The sequence below is a fragment of the Carcharodon carcharias genome, chromosome 6 (assembly GCF_017639515.1).
Source record: "Carcharodon carcharias isolate sCarCar2 chromosome 6, sCarCar2.pri, whole genome shotgun sequence".
NCBI lineage: Eukaryota > Metazoa > Chordata > Chondrichthyes > Lamniformes > Lamnidae > Carcharodon > Carcharodon carcharias.
This window is the reverse complement of record NC_054472.1, coordinates 167,897,199-167,924,404: the sequence shown is the minus strand read 5'-3', so window position 1 is coordinate 167,924,404 and position 27,206 is coordinate 167,897,199. Positions and strand designations below refer to the sequence as shown.

Below are 27,206 nucleotides of genomic sequence, written 5' to 3'. Positions count from 1 at the left end.
CAATGTAACTTCATCTGAAACAGATGGAAATAGGTTTGTACTCGAAAGAGTTACAGAAGTAACCAAGTCCTGCTTCAATAGAACATTGGTTAGACCACATCTGAAGTACTGTGTGCAGCTTTTTGGTCCCCTTACCTTAGGAAGGATATTGTTGCCTTGGAGGGAATGCAATGAAGGTTCACCAGACTTGTTCCTGGAATGGCAGGACTGTCCTATGCAGAGAGATTGGGGAAACCTGGTTCTCCTGAGAAGCATGAATAGGGAGCAGCTGTTCCCCTTAGTTGAAGGGTCAGTCACGAGGAGACATAAGCTCAAGGTGAGAGGCAGGAGGTTTGGGGGGATGTGAGGAAAAACTTTTTTACCCAGAGGGTGATGACGTTCTGGAATGCACTGCCTTAAAAAGTACTTGGATGAGCACTTGGCACATCATAACATTCAAGGCTATGGGCCAAGTGCTGGTAAATGCAACTGGGTAGGTAGGTCAGGTGTTTCTCATGTGTTGGTGCAGACTCGATGGGCCAAAGGGCCTCTTCTGCATTGTGAAATTCTGTGATTCAAAGGAGGAGAGGTGATCTCATTAAAACCTACAAAATACTTAAAGGGATAGGTAGGGTAGATGCAGGTAAGATGTTTCCCCTAGTTGACGAGTCCAGAGCCACGGAACAAAGGGGAAAGCCACTTAGGGCCGAGATGAAGAGAAATTGTTTTACTCAGTGGATTGTGAATCTTTGGAATTCTCTAACCCAGAGGGCTGTGGAAGACTAGTCATTGAGTATGTTTAAAGTAGAGATTCTGAATACCGGCGACATAAAGGGATATGGAGATAGTGTAGGGAAAAAGGCATTGAAGTGGATGATCATGGTCGTATTGAATGGCTTGACAGGCTGAATGGCCTACTCCTGCTCCTATGTTTCTATCTTCTCTGTTTGTATGGAAAGGTGCCATGGGAAGTGGAGGTTATGAAAGGGGTGATTGAAGAATGGACCCGGGGTGTCATGGAGGGAATGGTTCCTTCAGATTGTTGAAAGCTGGGAGGGGTGGGGGAGTTGTGTTTGATGGTGGCATCGTGATGGAAATGGCGAAAGTGAAGTATGATCCATTCAATTCGGAGATTGGCAGGATGTAAGTGTTCACAACTCTATGGAAATCTTCCCTTTATCCTATTGACCTGGCTGGAAATTATCTTATTTTTTATTCAGTGAATTGTCTAGTTAATTTCACTGCAGAGGAAAAGGTTTCACAAAACTCAGAGATGGAATATCACCTGCAGTTGTATGTGTTCTAGTTGATAACATGTCCGGGCTAATATTTATTCCTCAGTCGACTGGAAGGATTAACTGTCATTATCACATTGCTATTGGTGGATGCTTGCTGTGCTGAATGCCCTACATTTCAAAGGGAACCGATGTTGGTTCTGGGAGGAGGAAGGCTGAGAGCAGAAGTGTGGGAAATGGGATGGATATGTTCAAGAGCCTCATTTGAGGAAAAAAGACTTATGTCAAGACGGCATGAAGAAAATAATCTAAAAGAAATTTGTTTCTCTTCCATATTCTCTTCTTTAAATTCTTTTTTTTTAAAAGCATGAACAATTGCTCAGCTGATAAATTGGCCGCCACTGGTCACCTGCTGGTAGTTCTGGAAGATTCTGAGCAATTTCTTAAAGTACACCTTTGACTCGACCGAAACCACACTGTCACAGGACCGAGACTTGAGCCGTTTGAATTGCTTTAATTATACAGCTTTTGGATTCTGTCTTGAGTTGCGATTTAACCTCAGAAGAGAAAACCGGACCGCAGGCTAGCGGACTGCTTCTGACCTCCATCTCTCTCAAAGTCAGATCCTCAGAAAGAATCCTGTATTTTGCCGATAGTGAACTAATACCCAGAATACAAGAATACTGCATCTTCAACCTGCAACTGAGTTCCTAAGACCAAGACCAGGAATTCTGCCATACAAAGCCATCTGAAAGAACTTTCACTGGATATTGGCTTACTGGACTTTATTCACCTGAATTAATGCCAATTCCTTTTGACATTTTTAAGTAACTCACAATTTGTAATTTATTTCCCTTTCTTTTCCTTTCTATCTTGTGTACTTGTGAGGGTGAATGTGTTTCATGATCCATCTTTCAGGTTTTGAATGTGTTAATATATCCTAGTTTTGTTTAACCTGAAAGAATTTGCTGTGGTTTTTTTTTTTAACTTTGGACCTCATAAACTGAGGCTTAGGTAGCACACTACAGTCCATTTCAACAAGGGAAAGAATACAAAGGGAAACCAATTAAGTTAGAAATTAAAGCTATCACTGTCACTGGTGGAAGGGTGGGCAGCAATAATAATTCACTGGCATTATTTGAATACTTACTTTCTTTGGCTGTGGACTATAAAATTGGTTAGTCAGCTTCACCCAAATGTGCTCTGATTATTGCTTTTTTCATAACATTGAAGCACCCAGTTTGATGCAAACAAAAAATTATTTTTAAAAAAATCCAATAAATACACCTGAGAAAAAATACTAAACAATTAGCTTGACATTTTGTGTAGTTGATAGGCGTCCTGTTGTTTTCTGACATGCAAGCTCTGAAGAAGAGTCATTCAGACTCAAAACATTAACTCTGTCTTTCTTTCCACAGATGCTGTCAGACCTGCTGAGTTTTTCTAGCATTTTTTGCTTTTGTTTCAGATTTCCAGCATCCGCAGTATTTTGCCTTTATCTTAGTGTTTAATTCACTGCTGCTTCTCTTCCAGGAATGCCTACCTCGAACAAGTATTGCTCTTCTCTCTGACAGGATTTCCGCTTGTCTCTTTTGCCCTGTTACAATGATGCCACTTTCCAAAACAGTGCTTCTGACATGTCTTCCTTCTTCCTAAACCGAGCCTTCCCACCCGCGGTGGTTGACAGGGCTCTATCATCTACCCAACAAGCTCCTTAATAACTTTGTGTTTCTATATATCATCTCTCATTTTCCTAAACTCTCTGCGACATGGGCCAAGGCTACACAGTGTCTCACCAGGACAATTCCTTCATCCCAAACACCAATCTAGTGAACCTTTGTTGCACTCCTTCTAAAACAAGTATGTCCTTCCTTAGTTAAGGAGACCAGAAATGCACACAGTACTCTAGGTGTGGTCTCGGCAATGCCCTGTACAATTGTACTAAGAGCTCTTTACTCTTTAGTTACTAAGGGATTGAAATATAGCATGGTATTTGCCTTCCTAATTGCTTGCTGTTCCTATTGTATTCATTTTCTGTGATATATGTACAAGGATGCCCAAATCCCTCTGAATACAAACATTTCCCAGTCTTGGCATTCAAAAAAGAAATTCTGCTTTTTCACTTTTCCGATCAAAGTGGATAGCTTCACATGTTGCTGCATTGTATTTTATCTGTCAGCTTTTTGCCCACTCACTTAAGTGAGCCCTCTGCAGCCTCTTGGTGCCCTCCTTTCTGCTTATTTACCATACTAACTTTGTATCATCAGTAAACTTGGATAGTCTCCTCATCTAAGTAATTGATATAGATTGTAACTAGCTGAGTAATCCTTGTGGTGTGCCACTAGTTACAGCTTGCCAACTTGAAATGTGCATTTTATTCCTACTTTGTTTTCAGTCCATTAACTAATCCTCAGTCCATGCTAATACATTATTCCTAATCCTTTGAGTCCTAATTTTGAGTAATAACCTTGCGTGACACTTTTGAAAATCCAAATACACTACATCTGTTCGTTCCCCCTTATCCATCTTACTAGTTACATCCTTAACAGATTTGTCAAACATTATATCTTTATTATAAAGCCATGTTGACTCTGCTTAGGCATATTATGATTTCCTTAGTCTTCTCAATGAACCTGTGGAAGAGGGAAAGGACATCTCTGTGATCTGAAGGAAGAGGCAAAGCGTTTGAACTGGGACGGAGTATAGCACCAACATTATCCTTGCCAGAGTCTTGCATAATGTTTTATGTGGCTCTTACTTTTTCCCATTCTACCTATGGCACTTGTCATGATACAAAAGATGTCTTGCTGCAATTATACAGGGCCTTGGTGAGACCACACCTGGAACATAGTGTGCAGTTTTGGTCTCCTTATCTGAGGAAGGATGTTCTTGCTATAGAGGGAGTGTAGCGAAGGTTTACCAGACTGATTCCTGGGCTGGTGGGACTGATATATGAGGAGAGATTGAGTCGGTTAAGATAATATTCGCTGGAGCTCAGAAGAATGAGGGAGGATCTCATAGAAAGCTATAAAATTCTAACAGGGCTAGACAGGGTAGATGCAGGAAGGATGTTCCCGATGGTGGGGGAGTGCAGAACCAGGGGTAGACCATTTAGGACTGAGATGATGAGAAATTTCTTCACCCAGAGAGTGGTGAGCCTGTGGAATTTGCTACCACAGAAAGTAGTTGAGGCCAAAACATTGTATGTTTTCAAGAATGAGTTAGATATAGCTCTTGGGGTGAAAGGGATCAAAGGATATGGGGAGAAAGCGGGAGCAGGCTATTGAGTTGGATGATCATAATGAATGGTGGAGCAGGCTTGAAGGGCTGAATGGCCTACTCCTCCTATTTTCTATGTTTCTATGTGAAAAGGAAGGTATGATGTGTGTTTCCAGGATTCTGTCAATTTTGGGGTTAGGGTGTAAGTTTGAGCAGTTTGGATTTAAACATGTATGCTCGTGTTTATTCTCCCTCTGCTCTTGTGGTGAGCATGTCATCTCTTAGTCTAGGGGAAAAAAACTATCTGGAACTTAATTTGAGCAATAGTGAACATACTTTTTAGCCATATTATTGTACTACATATCCTGGAATAATAATATAACACATGACTGCATAGCTTGTTATTTTGCTTGGGTGAAAGTTTATTTTTGTTCATTCTGTAAGAATAATTACTGGATCAGTCAGAGAATTGTTACAGTGCAGAAGGAGGCCATTTGCCCATCGCGCCTGCGCCGGCTTGCCAAATGAGCAATTTATCTGGTGCCATTCCCCTTAACCCTGCATATTCTTCCTCTTTAGATAACAGCTTGATTTCCTTTTGAATGGCTCGACTGAATCCTCCACTACACTCTCAGGCAGTGCTTCCAGACGTTAACCACTCACTGTGTCATAAAGATTTTCATGTCGCTTTTTGCTGTTTTTGCCAGTTACTTTAAATCCATGCCCTCTTGTTCTTGATCCTCTCATGAGTGAGAAGTTTTTCCCGATCAATCCTCATGATCTTGAATACCTCTATCAAATCTCCTCTCAGACTTCACTTCTCTAAGGAAAACAGTCTCAACTTCTCTAATCTACCCACGTAACTGAAGTTCCTCATCCCTGGGACCATTCCTGTGAATCTTTTCTGCACACCTTCCAATGCCTTCACATTCCTCCAAAGTGTAGTGCCCAGAACTGGCTGTAGTACTCCAACTGAGGCTGAACGAGTGTTGTATACAAGTTCAACATAACGTCTTTGCTCTTGAACTCTATGCTCCTATTAATAAAACCTAGGACACTGTATGCTTTATTAATTGTGCTCTCAACCTGTCCTGCCACCTTCAGTGACTTATGCACATATACACCCAGGCCCCCCGGCTCCTGTGCTCTCTTTAGCATTGTACCTTTTCTTTTATATTGTTTCTCCATGTTCTCCCTACTAAAATGAATCACCTCACACCCCTCTGTGCTGAACACCATTGCCACTTGGCCATTTATTCCACCAACCTGTTTATGCCCTTAAGTTCCACACTATCCTTCGCATTCTTCAGGTTCCTTTCAAACTTTGTTTCATCTGCAATCTTTGAAGTTGTGCCCTGTACACCAAGGTCTTGGTCAATAATATATATCAGGAAGAGCTATGTAGTTCTCGTCCAATGTTTTGTATTTTGAACAAGATTTATACACTGATTAAATCATCAGTGGCAGATCATTAAAGATGTTAATTAAAATTGAATACACTGCAAACAAGATTTTAATGTTACATCTTTCCCTCCTGTTTGAGTCTCCAATTAAGAGTGTTAGAAGTCAAGGCAATCATGGTTGATGTCCTACCTAATGCAATATTGGAAATATGTGTCGTTGTGGGAGCATCTAATGAAAAACTGAAGGAAATATGCCAGGTAAGCGTTTTATAACAAAAAAAATCTGTTTCCTGTGTCTACTGTTTACTAATGCATTATCAAGGGTACATTCTAAAATGTGTCGCTTACCTTTCTGTGCTGTCATTCTTAGTAAAAATATTAATTAGCTTTTCTTCTTGTTTAATTAAATTTCAATTGAACTGTTGCCCTTCCCCAGTGCTTCAAATTTCTATTCTGGTTAACTCCCTAAAGTATCAAAGCTAAACCTGATCCTGTATTTGCTAAATCCACAAACATGCACTTTCTATGAGAGAAACTTAATTGACATCAGATACATAATGTAAAATTGGGGTTAAACCATTGATTTTCTAGTCTATAATGAGTTGGGTTTGGTGCTTTATTGCAGAACCTTAAATGGTCATTTTGAGCTTGAATCTTACTAAAAATTCAAGCCTATCTTTAGTTCATAACATGTATAATTTAGTCTGGAGTAATTTTTTGATTTGTAGGTATCACCACAAAGTGCAAATTAAGCATTTACTTTACTTGATTTAATATTAATGTTATGGCACAGCGGATGGTAAATGCTGAGCTGTTCAAATCCCAGAGAGAAACTTGAAACTGCTGCCAGAACTCATTTGCAATTTGTACTTTATTTAGAGATGCGGGCCTTGAATTCAGTAGTAATAAGTCCACTGAGGCTGAGGTTTTTTACAAAACTAAGTTAAACATTTATCAATAGAGGAAAAGATTTAAAGCAAATACATAGGGTCTGCAAATTACTACTCTAATAACTCCTAAGTCCCCAAATTAACCTGACTCACAGTTACACCTCTGTTAAGGCAACAATACAAAATAGATTTTAACAGACCCAGGCAAGGAACACAATACCCTGGACGGTGATATTCACGCTGAGTTTTCTTCGGTTCCTGTAGACAGCAGTTTGATGCATAGAGGCTGGAGGCTTTTCACACTTGTTAGATCTTAGAATGCCTTCTCCCTTATACATAACCTCATCTCCTTTATACATGTTTCTCCATTTTTAATGTAAATTCCATTGTTCCAATATGTCTTTGCAACTTTACTTTTTCCATAATAGAAACCTTCATTAGTTCTCATATCATCAGTAGCCTTTGGGAAAAATAAACACACTGTTTGACTTAACTTCCTATGGCTCGGTGTAACATTTTACCATCTCTTTGAAATTCAAGCTTCTCTGGTTTATCTAAAAATGCAAAGGTTCCTCACACTTCACATTCTAAAACTTCTGCCGTGTTTATGTATTTAGCATTTCAACCCTAGCTTCCCTTTTGATCACTCAAAAGCTCCGGACTAGCTGTCTCTAATTCACTTAAAATCTCCCACACACACACATATCCACACAGAGAAACTAATCCAAACCCCACTATTAACCCACCTTTACAATAAATTACAATAATATTATGAATATTCTTACATTTTCATGACAGTTAGCAATGCTCATGTTTCTGAGAATACCCTCACTATCAATTATATTTTTGAGTAATGCTTGTGTACAGCATTGGTTTGTCTGTTTCTTTTTTAGGCAGTCCATAAAGATCGTGCTCAATCATATACTTGTCTTAGCCCAGAGGTTCGGTCAGTTCATGTTCCTCCATTTGTTACCAAAGAGGACAATCAGTCCGGTTATTTTGCTCAAAATTTTACCAGAACTCCAAGGCACCGCTCATTCAGAAAGCAGAAGGAATTCAAGCATGCAACTCCTGTCTCAAGCAATGCAAATACAAGTCACAAAGAGCCACAGACTGAAGAATTTAGCGTTCCAAATAATATAGATCTTCAAGGATTGCCTCAGTTATGTTTCCCAGGTATGTTATTTCTTTTTGAAAATCACTTATTTTTCCCCTTTGCACACTGAACCAGCAGATCACCTCATACTAAATGTGGCTACACATTTTTCAGTTGTCTTCACTGTTTTGTCATGTGTTCTGAATTCAGCCTAAGAATATGGCATGCTTGGATTATGTGTTTGTGTGTACCTACAGGAAGGAGACACCTGCTTAATCAGCTTGGACTAGGAGAAGGCCTTTGATACAAGTCTGAGTCCATTGCCTGGCATAAGAAGGGTGATGATCCTAGGCAGTGGAGGTCAAGGCATCCCTGTACTGGGAATCTTTTGCTTAAATCTGTAGAATGACAGCAAATCTATGAGCATTTGCGACCAGTTCGACATGGCAGTGATACTCAGATCCTCAGTAAAGTGCAGCAAAAGCAAGGCCATGTTCTTTGGTAGCTGACCCAACTATTAATTTGTTGCCTTCACTGTCAGGTCAGTTTCTGAAGGCGTTAGAAATGTGGCTTGGAATGTGGTAAGAACCTCGTCATTGGTGTTGCTCTATGTGGGTGGACAGGTCTGACTTGTACTCGATTTCTGTACTACGACAGTCCCTTGAGTCATGTCTGAAGATCAAAAAGGACTGTGTCCCAGGGACATGTTGTACAAGTTTCTTGAATAAAATACCTAATGTCGCCTTCATCCTGAAGACCCTCGGTATACAAACAACAAATTTTGCAATATATTGAGGTTCCGTTTGTTCCTGGTGTTGGGAAAAATGAGTTTGGCTACATTGCCATGAAATGCTGTATTCATTTGTACTGTTTCTTACCACTGTCCTTTTGTAGCAAAGCTTGTGCAGAAAAATACATTTGACCATAAGTCAGGGAATAGTCGAGGCCCTATAGGGGAGAAAAAAAGGAGATGGCGGATCCTGTTGGATGGTCCCTGAGCCGACCTTCGATGTTATTTGGCAGAATACCTTGTTGGTAGAATTAACAAACAAGCACCAAGATATAGATGGGCTGTGATGAAAAAGGCCCTCCCTGTAAGTTCCTTCATGCACACTGTAGGTGGGGAATAGACTGCTGCTCATCTCCTTTTGGAATATGTGTTCACAAAGAACATCTGGAAAAAATTAGAATTGTTTTTTGGGGAGATTCATCCCAAGCAGCTTCGTAATGTGGGATTTTGTGCCGTTCCTAGGAACTCTGCAGAGAGAAACATCAACTGCTGCTGGAAGGGCATCAACTTTGTAAAATATGCCCTTTTGGACTGCCTGAAACATGTTGGTGCAAGGAGCTGTCCTTGGCCAAGTGTGGCAGGATGCCACATTACAAGGTCTAGGATTACGTGTTCAAGAGATGCACTGGAACTTGTTGCGGCTGCAAAAAAGGAGCAAAACGAAAACTGGATCTTCTCAGGGCTGTGTACTGACACCTTTTTTAACTTTTCACCCTCTTTATCAATGATTGCCGATCAGAGTACGATGACATAACAATCCTGAAGTATGCTGATAATGTGGATCTCATCAGGAATAACCAAGTAAATTATAGGAACTTGGTGGAGAAGTCCTTAAAATGGTGTGGTAACTGTTCTCTTGAATTGAACGAAAACAAGACAAAAGAACTGTCATAGACTTTTGGAAAAAGCCAGTTAATTTTGTTTCTGTGAAGATCTATGATGTGGACACTGAATTAGTTACTCACCACAAGTATCTCGATGTCAAAGTAGATGACAAATTGAATTGGAGGGAACAGTGCACAAATGTGGTGGCCAAGGGATATACACTGTTTTACTACCTCAAAATTGAAATCCTTTTGAGTCGATCCTACAGTCATAAAACTCTTCCATATGACTGTAGTTGAGAATGCTGTCCTTTTTAGATATCTCTCCTGGTCTGTTGCCTTAGGCAGGCTCTTTAAGGGTGCAGAGGTTATTGAACCGGGCAGGAAGGGTATTTGATGAGCAGATCGTTCTTGATGAAACCTGCTCTCATAGAATTTTGGCAAAAGTAAAGAGTGTCACGAACAATGAGAATTGCCCCTTGTCTCAGTATTACTGCTGGTCGCGTTCAGGAAAAAGGCTACAATTCCTCAGATGCAGGACAAATCTGTTCCTGAACTTATTTATGCTCTTCTCTCTAAGACTTTGAATAGGGGTTTGTATGGATGAGGATATGAACTCTGCATGGGACTCACTGATTATGTTAATGCTTTGGAATAGTTTTTAATACATATTTTAATTAAAAGTTAGATGTGATAACGTAATTTTCTTTCTTTTGTTATTATTTATATATTTTTTTAACAAACACGTTATGTACCCAAAATGAATTTCCATATAGACAATAAAGTGAAATTAAATTGAATTGAATTAAAAAGGCCCAATGGGGAAAGACCACAATTTATGGCTTTCTCAGAATCGTACACTGGTGGACAGGAACCAGTGTAAAACCCATTGCGCTGTTTGCTCGACAAGATGTTTCAAATCATGTAAATGTGGATGCAATCTGCAGTGTAAATGGAGCAGAGCATCTCAGTGTGTTATGTACTGTATTAAGTTTATTTTTTCTGTATTGCACTGTGAACTGTGGCATTTATATTGTCCTGCCAGGTATTTTCATAAATCTTAAGAATAAAGTATATTTATTGAAACAAAAACTGTTTAAACCTTCAGGTTTTAATATTTCTTCCACTTAATCATTCTGCAGTTGAAGGCACATTATTGTTTTTGCTTGCATTTAATTCTGAAGCATTTTGAAAATAACTAACTTGTCATTGTTTCTGTGACATTTGCTATCATTCACTACATTTATAATTTTTCAATGACGTTTGGAAAACATGGGGCATAATTTGATCCGCATGAATATGTCATATGGTCTTAGTTACGCCTGTTTGATTTGAAAACTGAAGGTTGAATAATAGGCAGAATTTTAATATCCCTCTGGAGGCAGGGGCCTGTTAATTGGACAGGAAGGTGCGGGCTGGAGACCCCATCATCCCTCAAATAAGTCTGGGGCAGGAAGGCTCCAAGTCCTTTTTTGATCCTGGAAGCCAGTTGAGGCCCTCAAGTGGTGGGAGGGGCCACCCTATGTGGGCAACCCGAGAGGTAAACTCTGGCGGGCATGCCTTTGGCCTGTTTGGGTGGAGGGTGAGCAGTCCATGTCCAATGGAGGTGCCTGCCAGAGGCATGGGTGAAAATCCCTATCTACCATAAATACTTAACCGCCTTCCTCCCCACTTGCTGGGGCCAAGCATGGAATGGCTGTGGCATGGTAGCCACCAGATCTGCAGCTGGTGGAGGGGCCCACACCTCAAGCGTTCAATTCCGCTCAATAAAACATTTTACGTTCTGCTTTAATAAACTGAATTTAAAATGGAGCATTAAAGTATCCTTGAATTCAATTTTGTGTTATTTTGGGGGAATATAAACCCGTTATTTGTTAGCATATATGTAATATAATTGTACAGTGAAATTTTTACTGTTCATGTACAACATTAAAAATCTCCACAAAAAATAATGCAGTGTTTTGCACAATATTGTTTCCTTGCTTACAGGAGAACTGCAAATACAAACTGAACCAAAAGAGGACCACTATCATTTCTTGGTGTTCACCGATGTTTTTGGAACAAGAACCTATGGTGTGGCAGTGCAGTTCTACAGACCTATTCAGGTGTATAAAGTTTACAATAATAATTTGAAAAGGCAGTGTGTAGATTCTTGCCTGTAGGTTTCCACAGAAAATGTAAATCTTCTGCAATCTGTCCTAATTCGGTTATTGCTGGGTGAAAGTGCTGAGTTTCTGCCGGTGCTTTTCTCAAACTGATGTGCTAATTGTTATAATTTTTTTGGCCCGATAACTAATACAGGATGCTAACCATGTGTCAGAAATTGATAGGGGGTAGTGGGAAAATAAATGTGTGCCAGCTAATGCAGTAACCACTTGCAGACAGGTGCATGATTTCCCTGCAGAGGAAAGGATAACTGTGGGAAATTTCCCTCTTAGTTACTTGGTAACTTTTAAAGAAAGAAGATAACATTTTACTGAATGTGATTTTAAGTGTGTTAGCTTACCAGTGTACTTAGTAAGTAGTGAGTTTGAGTTTCAGATGAGACTGTTGAATCAAACTGTCATAGAAGGAAGCTATTTGACTCATCATTCCTGTGCAAGTGCTTTGAAAGAGCTGCCAATTAGTCACAGTACACCTGTTCTTTTTCTATGCCTTTTAGATTTTTCTTCTATTTCCAATATTTATTCATTCTGATGCTTCCACCACTGTTTGTGGTCAAGCATTTCATATCCTAATGACTTACAGGCTAAAAAAAAAGCCTCAGTTCCTCTTTGTTTTTCAGTTAATCTTAAAATTATGCCCTCTAATTACTGAGTTACTAACTGGAGAAAACCTTTTTTCCTGATTTCCCTTCCTAAAACCCTCATTATTTTGAACATGCTTAGCAGATTTTCTGATTTTTTTTTGTTTTTATTTGCAAATCTCTTGTCTACTACTTAATGGCCCAACCTCTCTTTTTGAAAAATTTCTAACCTCTGCTTTTTGGTGGTCTGGATTTATATTCTCTAGTCATCAGCTTCGTAACCTGTGGAAATAGTTTTTCCCCAATAAAACATCATCATAATTTGAACATTGCTATCATTGGGAACACCACCACCTGGAAGTTCCTCTCCAAGCCACTCACTATCCTGCCTTGAAAATATATCACCATTCCTTCACTGTCACTGGGTCAAAATCCTGGAACTCCTTCCCTTATAGCATTGTGGATGTACTCACATCACATGGACTGTAGTGTTCAAGAAGGCATCTCACCACCGCCTTCTCAAGTATGGCCCTAGCCAGTGACGCCCACATCCCATGCGCGAATAAAAAAAAAACTTAACTACTTTAATTGTATTTTGGCTTCCCCTTATTTATAGTCTGCTTGCCACCTCTTTTTTGTTTAATATCTTCATGATAAGCTGCAGGATTTGAATATAATTGAGAATTGGAAAGACAAAGGGAAGGTGAAATTCACTGCTGAAAAATGCAAAATACTTAAATGGGGACAAAATAAATCTGGTAATGTGTTATTAGTAAATTGAAAGAAAACTATTTGTGAAAGTATAAAATTTGGCGATCTCTATTGATAACTTGAATTAATCACAATAATGCTTGGTGGCAGTGATTAAAGCAAATCAAAAGGGATGTAGTAGAGTATAAAGTCAATATTGAGCTGAAATAGTAAAGCAATTCTGTGAATTAATAACCCATTAATGCTACCTGCACTACATTTCTGATTGCTGCAGTACAAAAAAGGGTAATGCAGCTATTGTAAGATGAGGTCACCCAGGTGACCAAATGGATGGTGGGATCATTGAGGAGAGATGACATTAATTGGCTACCTTCTCACTAGGAAAGAGAAGGTTGAGAGGTGATAGGATTCTAAAGAGACTGGATAATGTAGAGCATGATGACCTGTTTCAATATGTCAGAACATTACAACCAGAGGGCGTGGCCTGCGTTTAAATAGCAGGTGTGTTCAAACTAACCTGTGGAAATATTATTTTAATGAACGAGGGGGTTACTTCTATGGAATAGGCTTCTGTGATATGTTGGAAACAAGTAGTTTTGAAATCTCTAAACGATATAGCGTGTTGTGTGGCACCACCACCACCGTGCTGAATGGGATAGATTTCAAACAGATCTAGCAACTCAAGACTGGGCATCCATGAGGCGCTGTCGGCCATCAGCAGCAGCAGAATTGTACTCAAACACAATCTGTACCCTCATGACCTGGCATATACCCCACTCTACCATTACCATCAAGCCAGAAAATCAACCCTGGTTCACTGAAGAGTGCAGGAGGGCATGCCAGGAGCAGCACAAGCATACCTAAAAATGAGTTGTCAACCTGGTGAAGCTATAACACAGGACTACTTGTGTGCCAGACAGCATAAGCAGCAAGTGATAGGCAGGGCTAAGCGATCCCACAACTAACGGATCAGACCTAAGCTCTGTAGTCCTGCCACACCCAGTCGTAAATGGTGGTGGACAATTAAACAACTCACTGGAGGAGGAGGGTCCACAAATATCCCTATCCTCAATGTTGGAGGAGCCCAGCACATCAGTACAAAAGACAAGGCTGAAGCATTTGCTACAATCCTCAGCCAGAAGTGCCGAGTGGATGATCCATCTCAGCCTCCTCCGGAGGTCCCCAGCATCACAGATGCCAGTCTTGTGCCAATTCGATTCACTCCACGTGATATCAAGAAATAGCTGAAGACACTGGATACTGCAAAGGCTATGGGCCCTGACAATTTTCCGACAATAGTCCTGCAGACTTGTGCTCCAGAACTTGCTGTGCCCCTAGCCAAGTTGTTCTAGTATAGCTACAACACTGGCCTCTACCCGGCTATGTGGAAAATTGCCCAGTTAAGTCTTGTACACAAATAGCAGGACAAATCCAAACCAGCCAGTCACCGCCCATCAGTCTACTCTGGATCATCAGTAAAGTAATGGAAGGGACAAACAAGCAGTGATAGAAGCAGATCATCAAAAGATGTCAACAACAATAGTACAAAAGAACACATAGGTGTTAAAGTTAAAGTTGTTGATATTATCTAAACGAATGTGCTAATTAAGAATGGATGGTAGGGCACTCAAGGTATAGCTCTAGTGGGGGTGTTTTTTAAAAAAAAAATAATGGAAATAGGTGGGAAAAGGAAAATCTTTATAATTTATTGGAAAAAAAAAGGAAGGGGGAAACAGAAAGGGGGTGGGGATGGGGGAGGGAGCTCACGACCTAAAGTTGTTGAATTCAATATTCAGTCCAGAAGGCTGTAAAGTGCCTAGTCGGAAGATAATGTGTTGTTCCTCCAGTTTGCGTTGGGCTTCACTGGAACAATGCAGCAAGCCAAGGACAGACATGTGGGCAAGAGAGCAGGGTGGAGTGTTAAAATGGCAAGCGACAGGGAGGTTTGGGTCATTCTTGCGGACAGACCGCAGGTGTTCTGCAAAGCGGTCGCCCAGTTTACGTTTGCTCTCTCCAATGTAGAGAGTGACTGCCCTTGACATTAAGGTTGCATTTGACTGTGGCATCAAGGAGCCCTAACAAAACTGGAGTCAATGGGAATTGGGGGAAAACTCTCCACTGGTTGGAGTCATACCTCACACACGGGAAGATGGCTGTGGTTGTTGGAGGTCAGTCATCTCAGCGCTAGGACATCACCACAGGCATTCCTCAGCGTGGTGTCCTGGGCCCAACCATCTTCAGCTGCTTCATCAATGACCTTCCATCATAAGGTCAGAAGTGGGGATGATCGCTGATGATTGCACGCTATTGAGCACCATTCGCGACTCCTCAGATACTGAAGCAGTCCATGTCCAAATGCAGCAAGACCTGAACAATATCTAGGCTTGGGCTGACAAGTGGCAAGTAACATTCGTGCCACATAAGTGTCAGGCAATGACGATCTCCAACAAGAAAGAATCCAACCATCGCCCCTTGATGTTCAATGGCATTACCATCGCTGATTCCCCAACTATCAACATCCTGGCAGGGGGTGGGGGTGTGGGTGGGTTTACCATTGACCAGAAACTGAACTGGACTATCCATATAAATACTGTGGCTACAAGAGCAGGTCAGAGGCTAGGGACTGTGCGACGAGTAACCCATCTCCTGCCTCCCCAGAGCCTGTCCATCATCTACAAGGCACAAGTCAGGAGTGTGATGGAATACTCTCCACTTGCTTGGATGAGTGCAGCTTCCACAACACAAGAAGCTTGACACTGTCCAGGACAAAACAGCCTGCTTGATTGACACCAAACCCACAAGCATTCACTCCCTGCACAGTAGCAGCAGTGTGTACCATCTACAAAATGCACTGCAGGTATTCACCAAGGCTTCTTTGACAGCACCTTCCAAACCCATGACCACTACCATCTAGAAGGACAAGGGCAGCAAATAGATGGGAACACCACCACCTGGAAGTTCCCCTCCAAGTCACACCATCCTGACTTGGAAATATCGCCATGCCTTCGCTGTTGCTGGGTCAAAACACTTGAACTCCCTTCCTAATAGTACTGTGGGTGTCCATACACCACGTGGACTGCAGCAGTTCAAAAAGGCAGCTCACTACCACCTTCTCAAGGGCTATTAGGGATGGGCAATAAATGCTGGCCCAGCCAGCGAAGCCCAGATCCCATGAATGAATAAAAACAAAATTCTATTTTCACACACTCCTTATCTTCTCTTACCCTATTTCATATTTGGAATTGGCACCCTTTAGCAAACTATTTTATTTTTTTCTATTTCAAACCTCTAGCTATGTTTATTCTATTTAGTATCTATGTGTCTCTAACATATATATCTATGCTCCTTCCTTTTCAATGAATTCCATTTTTCCCCCTCTTTTTATCTTGCTGTGTCATTTCTGTTCCATTTATTGTAGTAAGTCATATTTTGATTCCCCAATGCTATGATCACCTTCCTCAGTGTATCTTTGGTACTTGACTCCTAAAGAAGGTTGGATCCAGTATTTCTCCAGGAGATAGTGAATTCCTTCTAGTTTATTGGTGATCCTCCAATCCTGTATTTGCAATGTATCAGATCTAGTTATCTCTCTGCCCTTCTCCATTTAGTGTCCCCCAACCATGATCTATTTTAAAGTTATCTTGCAGTGGATGCTTTTATATTCTTTTCTGATCTTCAGATTCTTGCACTGTCTTTACTTCAAAAAAGCACTTATGCAGCACCTTTAATGTTGTAAATTGTCCCAAGACGCTTCATGTGGTGTTATCAAACAAATTTGACAATGAGCCACATGTTGGAGAAGATGATCAAAAGCTTGGCTGAAGAAGCTGGTTTTAAGAGGCATTTTAAAGGAAAAAAGAGAATTTTAGGGAGGGAATTTCTGTGCAGGATCTTCTGGTTGGCGAACGGGGGCAGGGCCCGCTTGGTGACTCGTAAAATGATGTGGGATGACATTGGAAGGAACTCCTGACGTCACCCTGCGTCATTTTCATTTTCAGGTCGGCAGGGGTGCAGCCAAGTCAAGTGCACTCCCACCGACCTGTCAACGACCTGTTGAGGCCATTGAAAAACTAATTAAGGTCATTATTGGACCTGCCCATCCAACCTTAAGGATGGTGGGCAGGCCGGGAGTCCTGGCGGGCTTCGGAGAAAGCATGAAACCTCATCCCGCTCGTGATGAGCTTTCATGAGGGTATTTAAAATTTTTATTAAACATTTCAGTAAAAGTTATAGACATGTCCCAACTCATGTGACAGTGTCACCAGAGGGGACATGTCAGAGAATTTTTTTTATCATTTGTATTACAAATTTTAATTCCGAGCCGATCTCCTCTTAGCCTCAGGGAGATCTGTGTGCTCTTTTGCGCACATGTGCGAAAGAGCGCACTCCTTGCTGAGGGACCCCCCCACCCACGCCTGCACAGGGAGCACATAGCGCTTCCGAGTGGGTGTAAGGCTGGGTGGTCCTTAATTGGGGGGGTGCTGATTGGAGGTGCTCCTGCCCAATCCCACGCTTACCCACCTGATGGGGGGAATATTTTTCCCTTGGAGTTTCTGGCCTCGGCAGCTAAAGGAAGAACCAATAATAGAGGGATTAAAATCGTGGATGGTCAAGAAGCCAGAATTAGAGTGTACATATCTCGAAGGTTTGTAGATTTTCTTAATCTGAAAACAGTCTCAAGTCATTTGTAAATGGCATCAGTGCTTTTGTATTTGGTCAGAATTTATTGAGTATCTGCTTGGATACTCTTGAAATGGCACTTGAAATTGTGTTAATTGCAGTTCAAGTTTTTGCTAAAATTTATGTTGCAAATATAAAACCTTAATTGAACCAGCTTAATCGGGCAACGTAATTGAAGGTAATTTTTTTCTATTAAAAAGTATTTCTTAAGGTATTTAAGAGGGCAGTTTTGTTAATACAGTTGAAAATAGGTTTATCGCCAAAACTAAGCATTTCTAATAAGTGTCCAGTCCTCCACTTGAGAGTAACCTGATTTAAAATCACTGAAAATGACTTTCTGAAAACTATACTATTTACCCGTTTTACTGATGTACTCAAATTGTTTTATTAATAAATATTAATATTAATAAATATACCTTGTTAAGAAAATACTTATAAAACTTGCCTTCTAGTGCCTGTGCACCTAACAAGATAAGTTTAGTGAGTGAAATTGGAAGAGCTTTGCCTAACCAGCACAAGTGGATGAACTTTAATATCAACCTGGTATTTGGCCAGTTTTCTGGACTGGATCTGATTTGGGGGAATTAAATCTTAAACTAACATTAGAAAGTCATGGAAAACACAAGTTACTGGTTTTGGACAACTCTTATTGAACACTTCCTGATCTTTTATGTAGGCTTGGCTGATCTCATGCAGATTTTGCTAATATTACTCTTTTTAGTAAACCTATCTACTTTGCCAAATACCAAAAGCGTGATTGAAAACTTGATATTCCCTATTAAGTTTTGAGGTGATTCTCTCATCTGTCCTCGGTCATGATTTGACCCAATATTGTTATTTCTAGCACCATGATTGGTTTCATTTCTGTTCTTTTCAGTCGTCTGTTCTTTTCTCATTGTGCACTGTTGTAGCTCCAAGGAAGCAGCTCACTGTCTTTGACAGTGTCCAGTTTTATTAGCACAAATGCCTGACAACAGGTCCCCTCAGTATGCCTCACTTAATAATTCCATGCCCTTTCCAATTTATTTTCTGTCATTCTGCCAGTCTTTTCCCTATGTTCTAATTTGTCCTTCGTTATGATAGGAATCTGATATGTTTGTTGCAGGAACATCTTGAGTCACCTTATTTTCTTTCCTCTCTTGAAATGTCTTTTAACTTTGATCCACCAATTTCTCTGTTTTCTTTTCTTCATCTTAGGCTTTTCTTTTTCACTGACTAATGTCTCAACTATTGAATCCAACATTAGCCAATTTCTTATATTTAGAGGAATTATCAATCTCCTCTCTGCATAAGTAGATTGTGGGTTTGGTGGATACTTTTCCTGTATTTATATGAGTTACTTGACTGGGGAGTGGCTAAGTAGCTTATGCAGTTTACAAATTCAGCTACAGGAAAAATTTGCGATTAGTTTTACTACAAAATATAAATTTCAATAAATCCTACTTTTTAAGATGAGTATTATGTTTTTTTTATTCACAGGAAGGAAACGGTTTCCAAAATGGACAAGCACACTGGGATATAGCTGTGCATAAACCGAGAATGTCTTTATATGCCCCTTTCAGTATTTGTGTGATATCTAAATTTCCTTATTATGCAGCCTTTAAGGATTCTCTCTCCTGGTAAGCACTAGCATAAGTCTGTGTTTTTGTTTATTTGAGCTGAACTCATATAGCCTGTGCATTTTAACTGCTTCTAATTTACTTAGTGTTGCGAGTCAACAGTTAGTTTCCCTGCAGGCATGCAGGACAGTTGGAGTTTGATGGGAGAAAAACATTACCTGGCTGGAAAATGTTTTTGAAGCGATTGGCACCATAATTTCTTGGTCTTACTCTTTTACAGGTGAATGTCCATTAACTGAATCGGGCAGCTGAAGATTTTCTGTGATTCACAGCTGTTTTATTGTTAAATTATAGCTCAATACAAAATACAAAGAGTTTTCACTTTCCCCTTCTGGATCCTCTCCTTCTCCAGAAGCAGTCCTCTAATGGGGAAAAATGCTGCTGCTAAGTACAAACTCTCAATTCACTCTGAAGCTTGTCCTGGTTTACTCTTAAAGGGATCTGCATTTCTAACATTGTCATGAACTACTTTTTTTGTTCAAAAGAAATTGTTCAATTTTTTTTTTTGCTCCAACAAAATCATTGTCTGGCAACACAGACTCTCCTTGCCCCTTGACTTGCTAGTAATTGAACTTGGGTAGTACTAGTTAGTCGTTTATGGCACAGAATAATGCCATTCGGCCCATCAAGCCCATGCAGCTCCCACTGAGCAGTCCAGTCAGTCCTTCACATCTTTCCTAATGTGTGATGATCAGAACCGGATACAATACTGTAGTTGGAGTCTAACCAGAGCTTTCTATAGGTTCATTATAAAATCTTGTTTTTGCACTCAATGCCTCTTGTCATAGCTTCACAGACAAAATCACTCATGTGGTCAACATGGCGGTCAGCAACAGAGAACTAGTTTATTTTGTTTTTTCCTTCATACTTAAATAGATGAATAGCCACAAGAAGCTACAATTATACACCTCCTCCTTTAATGATTTTTGAAACATTTCCCATTTGTGTTCCTTCACCAGAACTGCATGCTTTTCCAAATGTTGGAGCACCTCTTTCAGTCTGTCATCTTGGGTCTGCCTGTTTGGAGTCAAAATAAGCATGTCATCCAAATAGCAAAATTTGGTTCATTACCCCTTGGAAAATTCCCAGGGATGAAGAAATGCCAAATGGCAGCCTGTGAAATTGGAATAGACCCTTATGTGTATTGATAGTCAAGTATGACTTAGACTCATGACTAACTCATTTGTTAGATCTAACTTTGAAAAAATTTGACCTCTTGACAATATTGTGAACAGAGCCTTCATGTTTGGCAAAGTATCAGGTGGATTGCATTCCAGTATCTGATTTACAGTTAACTTAGAATCCTCTCATATTCTTACACTACCATCTGACTTTGGTACTACCATTATGGAAGGAGTCCAATCACTCTGTTGTACCTTAGAGATAATGTTCTCAGTCTCGAGCCCTTTCGGTTCTTGTTCTATCTTCTCTCTTAGAGAATGGGATGCTGGGCATGGCCAAAATGAACTGGTCATGAGTCCCTTTGAGCATGTATGTTAGTCTTGTATCTTTGAATTGGTTTGCTGGTTTCACGAAACACCTGAGGGTACTTGTTGATCGTGCAGTCTTGAAATGTGAATTTTGCTTAAAAGTGAAAATCCTTGCTCCAATTTAGCTTAAGGGCTGCTAACCAGTTTCTTCTTAACAAGGCTGGATTTTCACTGAACACCACAATGATGGACGTATTTGCACACTGCTTGCTTTATGTGACCGGAACCAACACACTTCTAAACATAGGAATTTGCTTTCCTTCATAACTATGTAACTTTATCTGTGATTTTTCCAACTGATGTTGACTCAGTTTTTCATGATACAGCAATTCATGAATCACAGTAACTGATGCACCTGTGTCAACCTCCATCTTTACTGGAGCTTCATCCAACGCAATTTGGACCATGATGTCCTGCGAATTTCCACAGCTCATGCTTGTGCTTCTGATTATATGGATCTCAACAGACCCCTCAACAGCCTGCTGCTGCTCAACAGCTGTGTGCAGTGTCTGTCCTTTCCTCCAGCCAGCAGTTTACCTGAACTCCTGTTTACCTTCTTGCAACATGCCTCTGCAAGCTGACTCTTCTTGTAGCTGTAGAGCTCTGCCTTCATAAATAGATAATTCTGTGCCCACTGTTGACCTAAGCACTGGTAACAAGGTCTTGTTGTACCACTGATACTACTACCTACCGTCGTTTGGGCAGCTTGCTCATCAGCTTATTTTGTCTCCAACTGCACACTGACTCTCCTGTTCCATGATCCTCAATTTTGTTAACCAGGCTTCCATGTAATACCTTGTCAATTGCTTTCTTTAAGTATATATAGATGTTATCCACTGCATTTCTTTTATCGACTTTCTCTGTTACCTCATCAAAAAATTCAATTAGATTAGTTCCCCTTGGTAATTTTCTACTGACTAGTCAGTAACAGGGAAACTTAAGCAGAAGAGAAGAAAGTGATTCTATTATATGAAATACAACTTTGCCCTAAGGTAGTAAATGTCTTTTATGAGGTTGCGACCAGGACCTCAGTATAGATGTGTGCTGTTCTGGTTGGCATACTATATTTTGTGTTGATAGTGTTCCCATGATGGAGTAAGGTAGAGAATTTCAGAATTTTAACTTGGCATTGCTTGAGGAAAAAGGCCAAGAAAACAAGGTGTGTGATTTGGAAGAGAACTTAAAGGTGGTGGTATTCCCATTATTTTCATTCTTCTCTTCTCAATGGTAGAGATTATGTAGTTGGGAAATGGTGTCAGAATAATTTTGTAGAGTTGCTGGAGTGCATATGATAGCAGATGTCTACTGCATCCACAGTACACCAATGGTAGAGTGGGCAGATATAAGTTCAAAGTTGGATGCTGTTCAAGTGGACAGCTTCGTCCTGGAAGGTATTGAGTTGCTTGAGTATCACAGCAGCTATACCTATCCTGGTAAATAGGGAATATTCTATCACACTTCTCACTTGAGCATTATGGAAGTTGGAGAGATATTGAGGGATGAGGAGGTGATCCACTTGTTGCAGAGTACAGAGCCTCTCCCTCACTCATGAACATGTTGTGCACAGGCTGGAGCAGGGTTAGCATCCTTGAGCAGCAATACTGGCCAACTCCCCTCTCTATTACCTTAAATGTTGCAAGGGGTCAGCCAACTTAGCACAATCCTGGAATTGGACTTAATTTTCAAGTGTGAATTTCTCAGCTCATCATTCTATGATGTTGTTGACTAATAGTTTGTTTTTAGTTTCCTTAAATCTATTATTTTGTCATTGCAAATGCACTTTTAGGAGGTATTAGAAATTGCTTGGTTTTGTTTACATTGTTTACAAGGTTTGTGGTCTCTTTTTCAGTCTGACAGCGCAGGTGAAGTCATGTTGTGAGGTTGACTTTGATGATGAAGTTAGACGATTTGCAGCAAAATTAGCATTGATGTCCAGTCCACCGCCTGGAACCCTCCATTTGGTAAGATGGCATTTACCATAAATTTATACTTCCTAAAATAAGATGGACTGAGTTTTCTAAACTTTTAAATGTGGTATTGGAAATTAATATACTAGTTGTGCACGTGCGCACGCACATATACATTAAGGTGGTGGGGGGGAGGGTGTTGGAAAAGAGGGAGTTTTTACAACTCTGGATAACAGCAATGAAAGAACGACAGATATGAACATTAGTTCACATGATTTCCAGAGTCTGAGAAGCCAAAGTCCAGAGGCTGTTTCCTTCGTGGCGGAGTTCATTCTTGTTGAGTTTCAGGTTGGAGACAACAGCACAAAAATTCTTGAAACAAATGATGATGCAGCATGATGGGGCTTCTGTGCTTAGACTGCTTGGCAGGCAGTGATCAGATACTTTTAGAATCAAACGGGCTTCGAGGAATTGAGAGATGGTGGCTGGATGCTTGGTCAGCCAGGAGATCTGCTGAAGTTCTTTCCAGTTAGTGTTAAATCAGCAGACTGAGCTGTGAAGCTAGAAATGTAATATTAAAGCAGTCCAAAAGGCCACAAGTATGGGGTTACGTGCTGTGGCCTATTAATGAACTAATTATGGTCTCTCAAGCAGTTTCTGTGCTTCTGGCCAAAATCCATTGCTTCCCTTAGGAGCGAAATGTTATCTGTTAACTCCTCTTCAGGTATAACAAGTTTCGATGTCTCTGTCTTTGTTATCGTCCCAACTGTGGGGAGTCAGTTTGTCTGTTTGTAATCATGAAACTAATGACTGAGGTGTGAGACTCCACAACGATTTTGTCCTTGTAATCTTTGTTGGAAGCTTCCGGAACAGATGGCCAATGAGTCATATGACCAGTAGCAGCAATTTTGTGGTTCAGCAAAAGTTTATTTTAAAATGGGGAAAAAAGAATAATTTTGATGCACACCGTTTTGATTTCTTTTCATGTCTTATTGACATGACAACAGTAACAAGCCCCAACTTTCCTGCTTTTCTGCTATTCTTGCAACAGAGCTCAAAATTAGTCAGCGAGGAGAACTGAATGAGTTTAAAGGGTTAAATAATGAAGAAAGATTCTAGAAATGTGACTTATATTCTTTGTTTATATGGTTGAGCGTGATAATTGAAGTGTCTAAAATGATACAGCGATTTGTTAGGGTAGATACAGAGAAACTATTTTCTCTGGTGGACATGCAGGCACATTTTTAAACTTGCAGTAAGGTCGTTCAGAAGTGAAGGAGCAGCTTTTTATAGTAAAGGGCGGCAGAGTTCTGAAATTGCCCTCCTAGGGGGAGATGGTGGCGAAGTGGTAATGTTACTGCCCGAGTAATCCAGAGGCCCAGGCATTTGTTCTGGGGGAACAAATGTTCAAATCCCACCATGGCAACTGGTGGAATTTGAATTCAACTAATCTGGAATTGAAAAGCTCATCTGAGTAATGGTGGCCATGAAACCATTTTTGATTGTTGTAGAAACCCATCTGGTTCACCAATGTCCTTTAGGGAAGGAAATCTGCCATCACCTGGTCTGGCCTACATGTAACTCCAGACCAACAGCAACGTTGTTGACTCTTCACTGCTCTCTGAAATGGTCTGGCAAGCCACTCATTTCAAGGGCAGTTAGGGATGAGCAGCGAATGCTGGCCCTGTTAGTGACGCTCACTCCTTGTGGAGACAAAGTCCTGCCTTCACACTGAGGACTCCCTCCATCACATTGTGTCATCACATTGTGTCATCACATTGTGTCATCACATTGTGTCATCACATTGTGTCATCACATTGTGTCATCACATTGTGTCATCACATTGTGTCATCACATTGTGTCATCACATTGTGTCATCACATTGTGTCATCACATTGTGTCATCACATTGTGTCATCACATTGTGTCATCACATTGTGTAGCACTATAGTGGGCGATACAGTTCCAAGTCAGGTTGGTGAATGCTTTGTCCTAGATTGTGCCGAGTTTCCTGTATGGTGTTGGAGTTGCTCTTATCCAGGCAGGTGGAGAGTATTCCATCACACTTCTCACTCATGCCTTGTAGATGGTGAACAGATTTTGTGGAGTCAGTCGGTGAGTTCAGTGGAGAGTTCCCAGCCTCTGACCTGCCCCTGTGGCCACAGTATCTAAATAGCTGGTCCAGTTATTTCTGGTCAGTGGTAAACCCCAGGATGTTGTTGATCAGGGGAATTCCACAATCGGACTGTTGTTGAACATCAAGGGGAGACGGTTAGATCCCCTCTTGTTGGAGATGGCCATTTCCTGGCACTTGTGTGGCATGAATGTTACTTGCCACTTATCAGCCCAAGCCTGAATATTGTCCAGGTCTTGCTGCATGTAGGCATGGGCAGGTTTAGTATCTAAGGAGTTGTGAAGGGTAATGAACACTATACAATCATTAGTGTACATACCCATTTCTGATCTTATAATGGAGGCAAGGTTATTAATGAGACAGCTGAAGATGTTTGGGCCTGGGACATTACCCTGAGGAACTCCTCTGGCGATGTCCTGGGGCTGAGTTAATTGGCCTCCAAGAACCACAATATCCTTTGTTTGTATGAGGTATAACTCCAGCCAGTGGAGAATTTTCTCCTTGCTTCCCATTGACTTCAATTTTTGACAGAGCTCCTGAATGTCTCACTTGATCAAATGCCTTGATGTTGAGGACGGATACTCTCTCCTTATTTTTGGAATTCGGCTCTTTTGTCCAAGTTTGGTCGAAGGCTGTAATGAGGTTAGGGGCCAGACTAAGTATCAACTAGCAGGTTATTACTGACTAACTACTGCTTGACATCGGCTCCAACTGATGATTGAGATTAAAACATTGGGGCAGTAGTTGGCCAGATTGGATTTATTCTGCTTTATAAGGACAGGACGTACTTGGGTAATTTCTACATTGCTGGGTAGACGTCAATGTGTAGCTGTATTGGAACAGCTCGGTTTGGACAGGCCTAGTTGTGGAGTGCAAATTTTCAGTACTACAACCGGGATGTTGTCAGGACCTATAGCTTTTGCTGTAACCAGTGTGTTCAGTAGCTTTAAGGAGTGTCTTAAATGAGGCAAGCAATGTTAGAGAGGCATAGAAGTTTAGGGAGGGAATCTCAGAACTGAAGGCCGAGGCAGCTGAAGGAATAGCTCCAATGGTGGTGTTATTAGAATTGGGGATGCTCAGGAAGCAGAAATTAGAGGAGTGCAGACATCTCTGAGGTTTGTTGGACTGGAGGAGATTACAGAGATATTGAGGGGCAAGGTCATGGAGAGCTTTGAAAACAAGGATGTGAATTTTAAAATTGAGACATTGCTTAACTGGGAGCCAATGTACAGTCTATGAGCACTATGGGTCTGCGTACACAAGATGAGCAGCTGTGGTTGAAGAAGGCAGCTCACCGCCACCTTCTCGATGGCAATTAGGGATGGGAAACAAATGTTATCCTTGCCAGCATATACCATGAAAGAATTTTAAGAAAGACTGCACTTCAAAAGTATTACTTTGCCTGTTAAGCACTTTTTAGGACATCCTGAAATTGTGAACTTACAAATGCATGGTCTTTGTTTCCACAGCATTAATTCTTGGTATTTGTATTTAAGTGACTGTTTTTGCAACAATATATAGTGTTGAATCCTTTCAAGTTCAAGACCTATTCACTTTGTTCCAAGATAACACCCCCTTTTCTGTTGATTCTCCAAAATGTTTAATTACTTCTTATGTATAATAAGAGAACGTTTTTGATGTTTTCTCAGGTATTTCATTTGAAACCTCTGGAGATTGTGTTGCCTTCCAGAGAGGATCCTAAATACCCCATAGTAGATTTGGACCTTCACAGCCCTTTTCTCTGCTTCAAACCTGAATGTATCCTTCAGGTAACTACTACCCCATAATTTTGAATAACACTTGTCAATCTGCACGAGCTTCAGTCTTTCATTTATGCACTTAGTCGTCTTAGTGCTAGCATTTTAAGGTAATAGCTCTATTATTTATTTTATTTTTCTAAATCTTCTCCTCCTCTATCCTCCTTGCCCTGCCACTCCCCTCACTTGGCTCCTTCTTAGCTCCCACCTCCCACTCCCACCTCAATGGCTGCTACTCACCCATTATCTGCTCACTTATTCCCAGTCACTGTCATTCTTTTTGTCCTATCCTTCTCCCTTCCATCTGTCCTACTCATCAATTGACCTGTCTTGATCCAGTTATTATTCTGCCTGCTTAATCCGAATAATACAAATACAAAATACTGTGGATGCTGTAAAAACTCAGATCTTGTTGCATCTCTGAAGAGATAAATAGAGATAACGTTCTCATTGATCTGAAATGTTAACTTTGTTTCTCTTTCTACAGATGCTTCCAGACCTTGAGTATTTTCAGCATTTTCTGTTTTTATTAACCTGAATAATGCATTGGATTTCAATTTTGCAACGCCAAATAAGGACAGACAGGTGTATTATTGCAATCAGTATACCCTTAATTAAAAACTCCTGTGTAAATATCTCCTATTCGGATTTCCCATTTTAAATATGTACACACCTCCTTGTATGTGTATGCCCTGGCATAGTGGTATTGTCACTGGAATAGTAATCC

At 40.6% G+C, this 27,206-nt stretch overlaps 1 protein-coding gene across 5 annotated transcripts in view; it reads left to right on the top strand.

Annotated features, from left to right (window-relative positions):
- Positions 1-27,206, top strand: part of dennd3a (DENN/MADD domain containing 3a) — a 144,690-nt gene that overhangs the window by 30,398 nt on the left and 87,086 nt on the right. For all 5 annotated transcript variants that reach the window (XM_041189871.1, XM_041189870.1, XM_041189867.1 and 2 more), the window contains 6 exons: positions 5,977-6,094; positions 7,620-7,902; positions 11,426-11,541; positions 19,053-19,192; positions 22,532-22,643; positions 26,372-26,491. In XM_041189871.1, coding sequence (XP_041045805.1) covers positions 6,011-6,094; positions 7,620-7,902; positions 11,426-11,541; positions 19,053-19,192; positions 22,532-22,643; positions 26,372-26,491 — 855 coding nt within the window. In that variant the 5' untranslated portion in view covers positions 5,977-6,010. The remainder of the gene's footprint in view (positions 1-5,976; positions 6,095-7,619; positions 7,903-11,425; positions 11,542-19,052; positions 19,193-22,531; positions 22,644-26,371; positions 26,492-27,206) is intronic.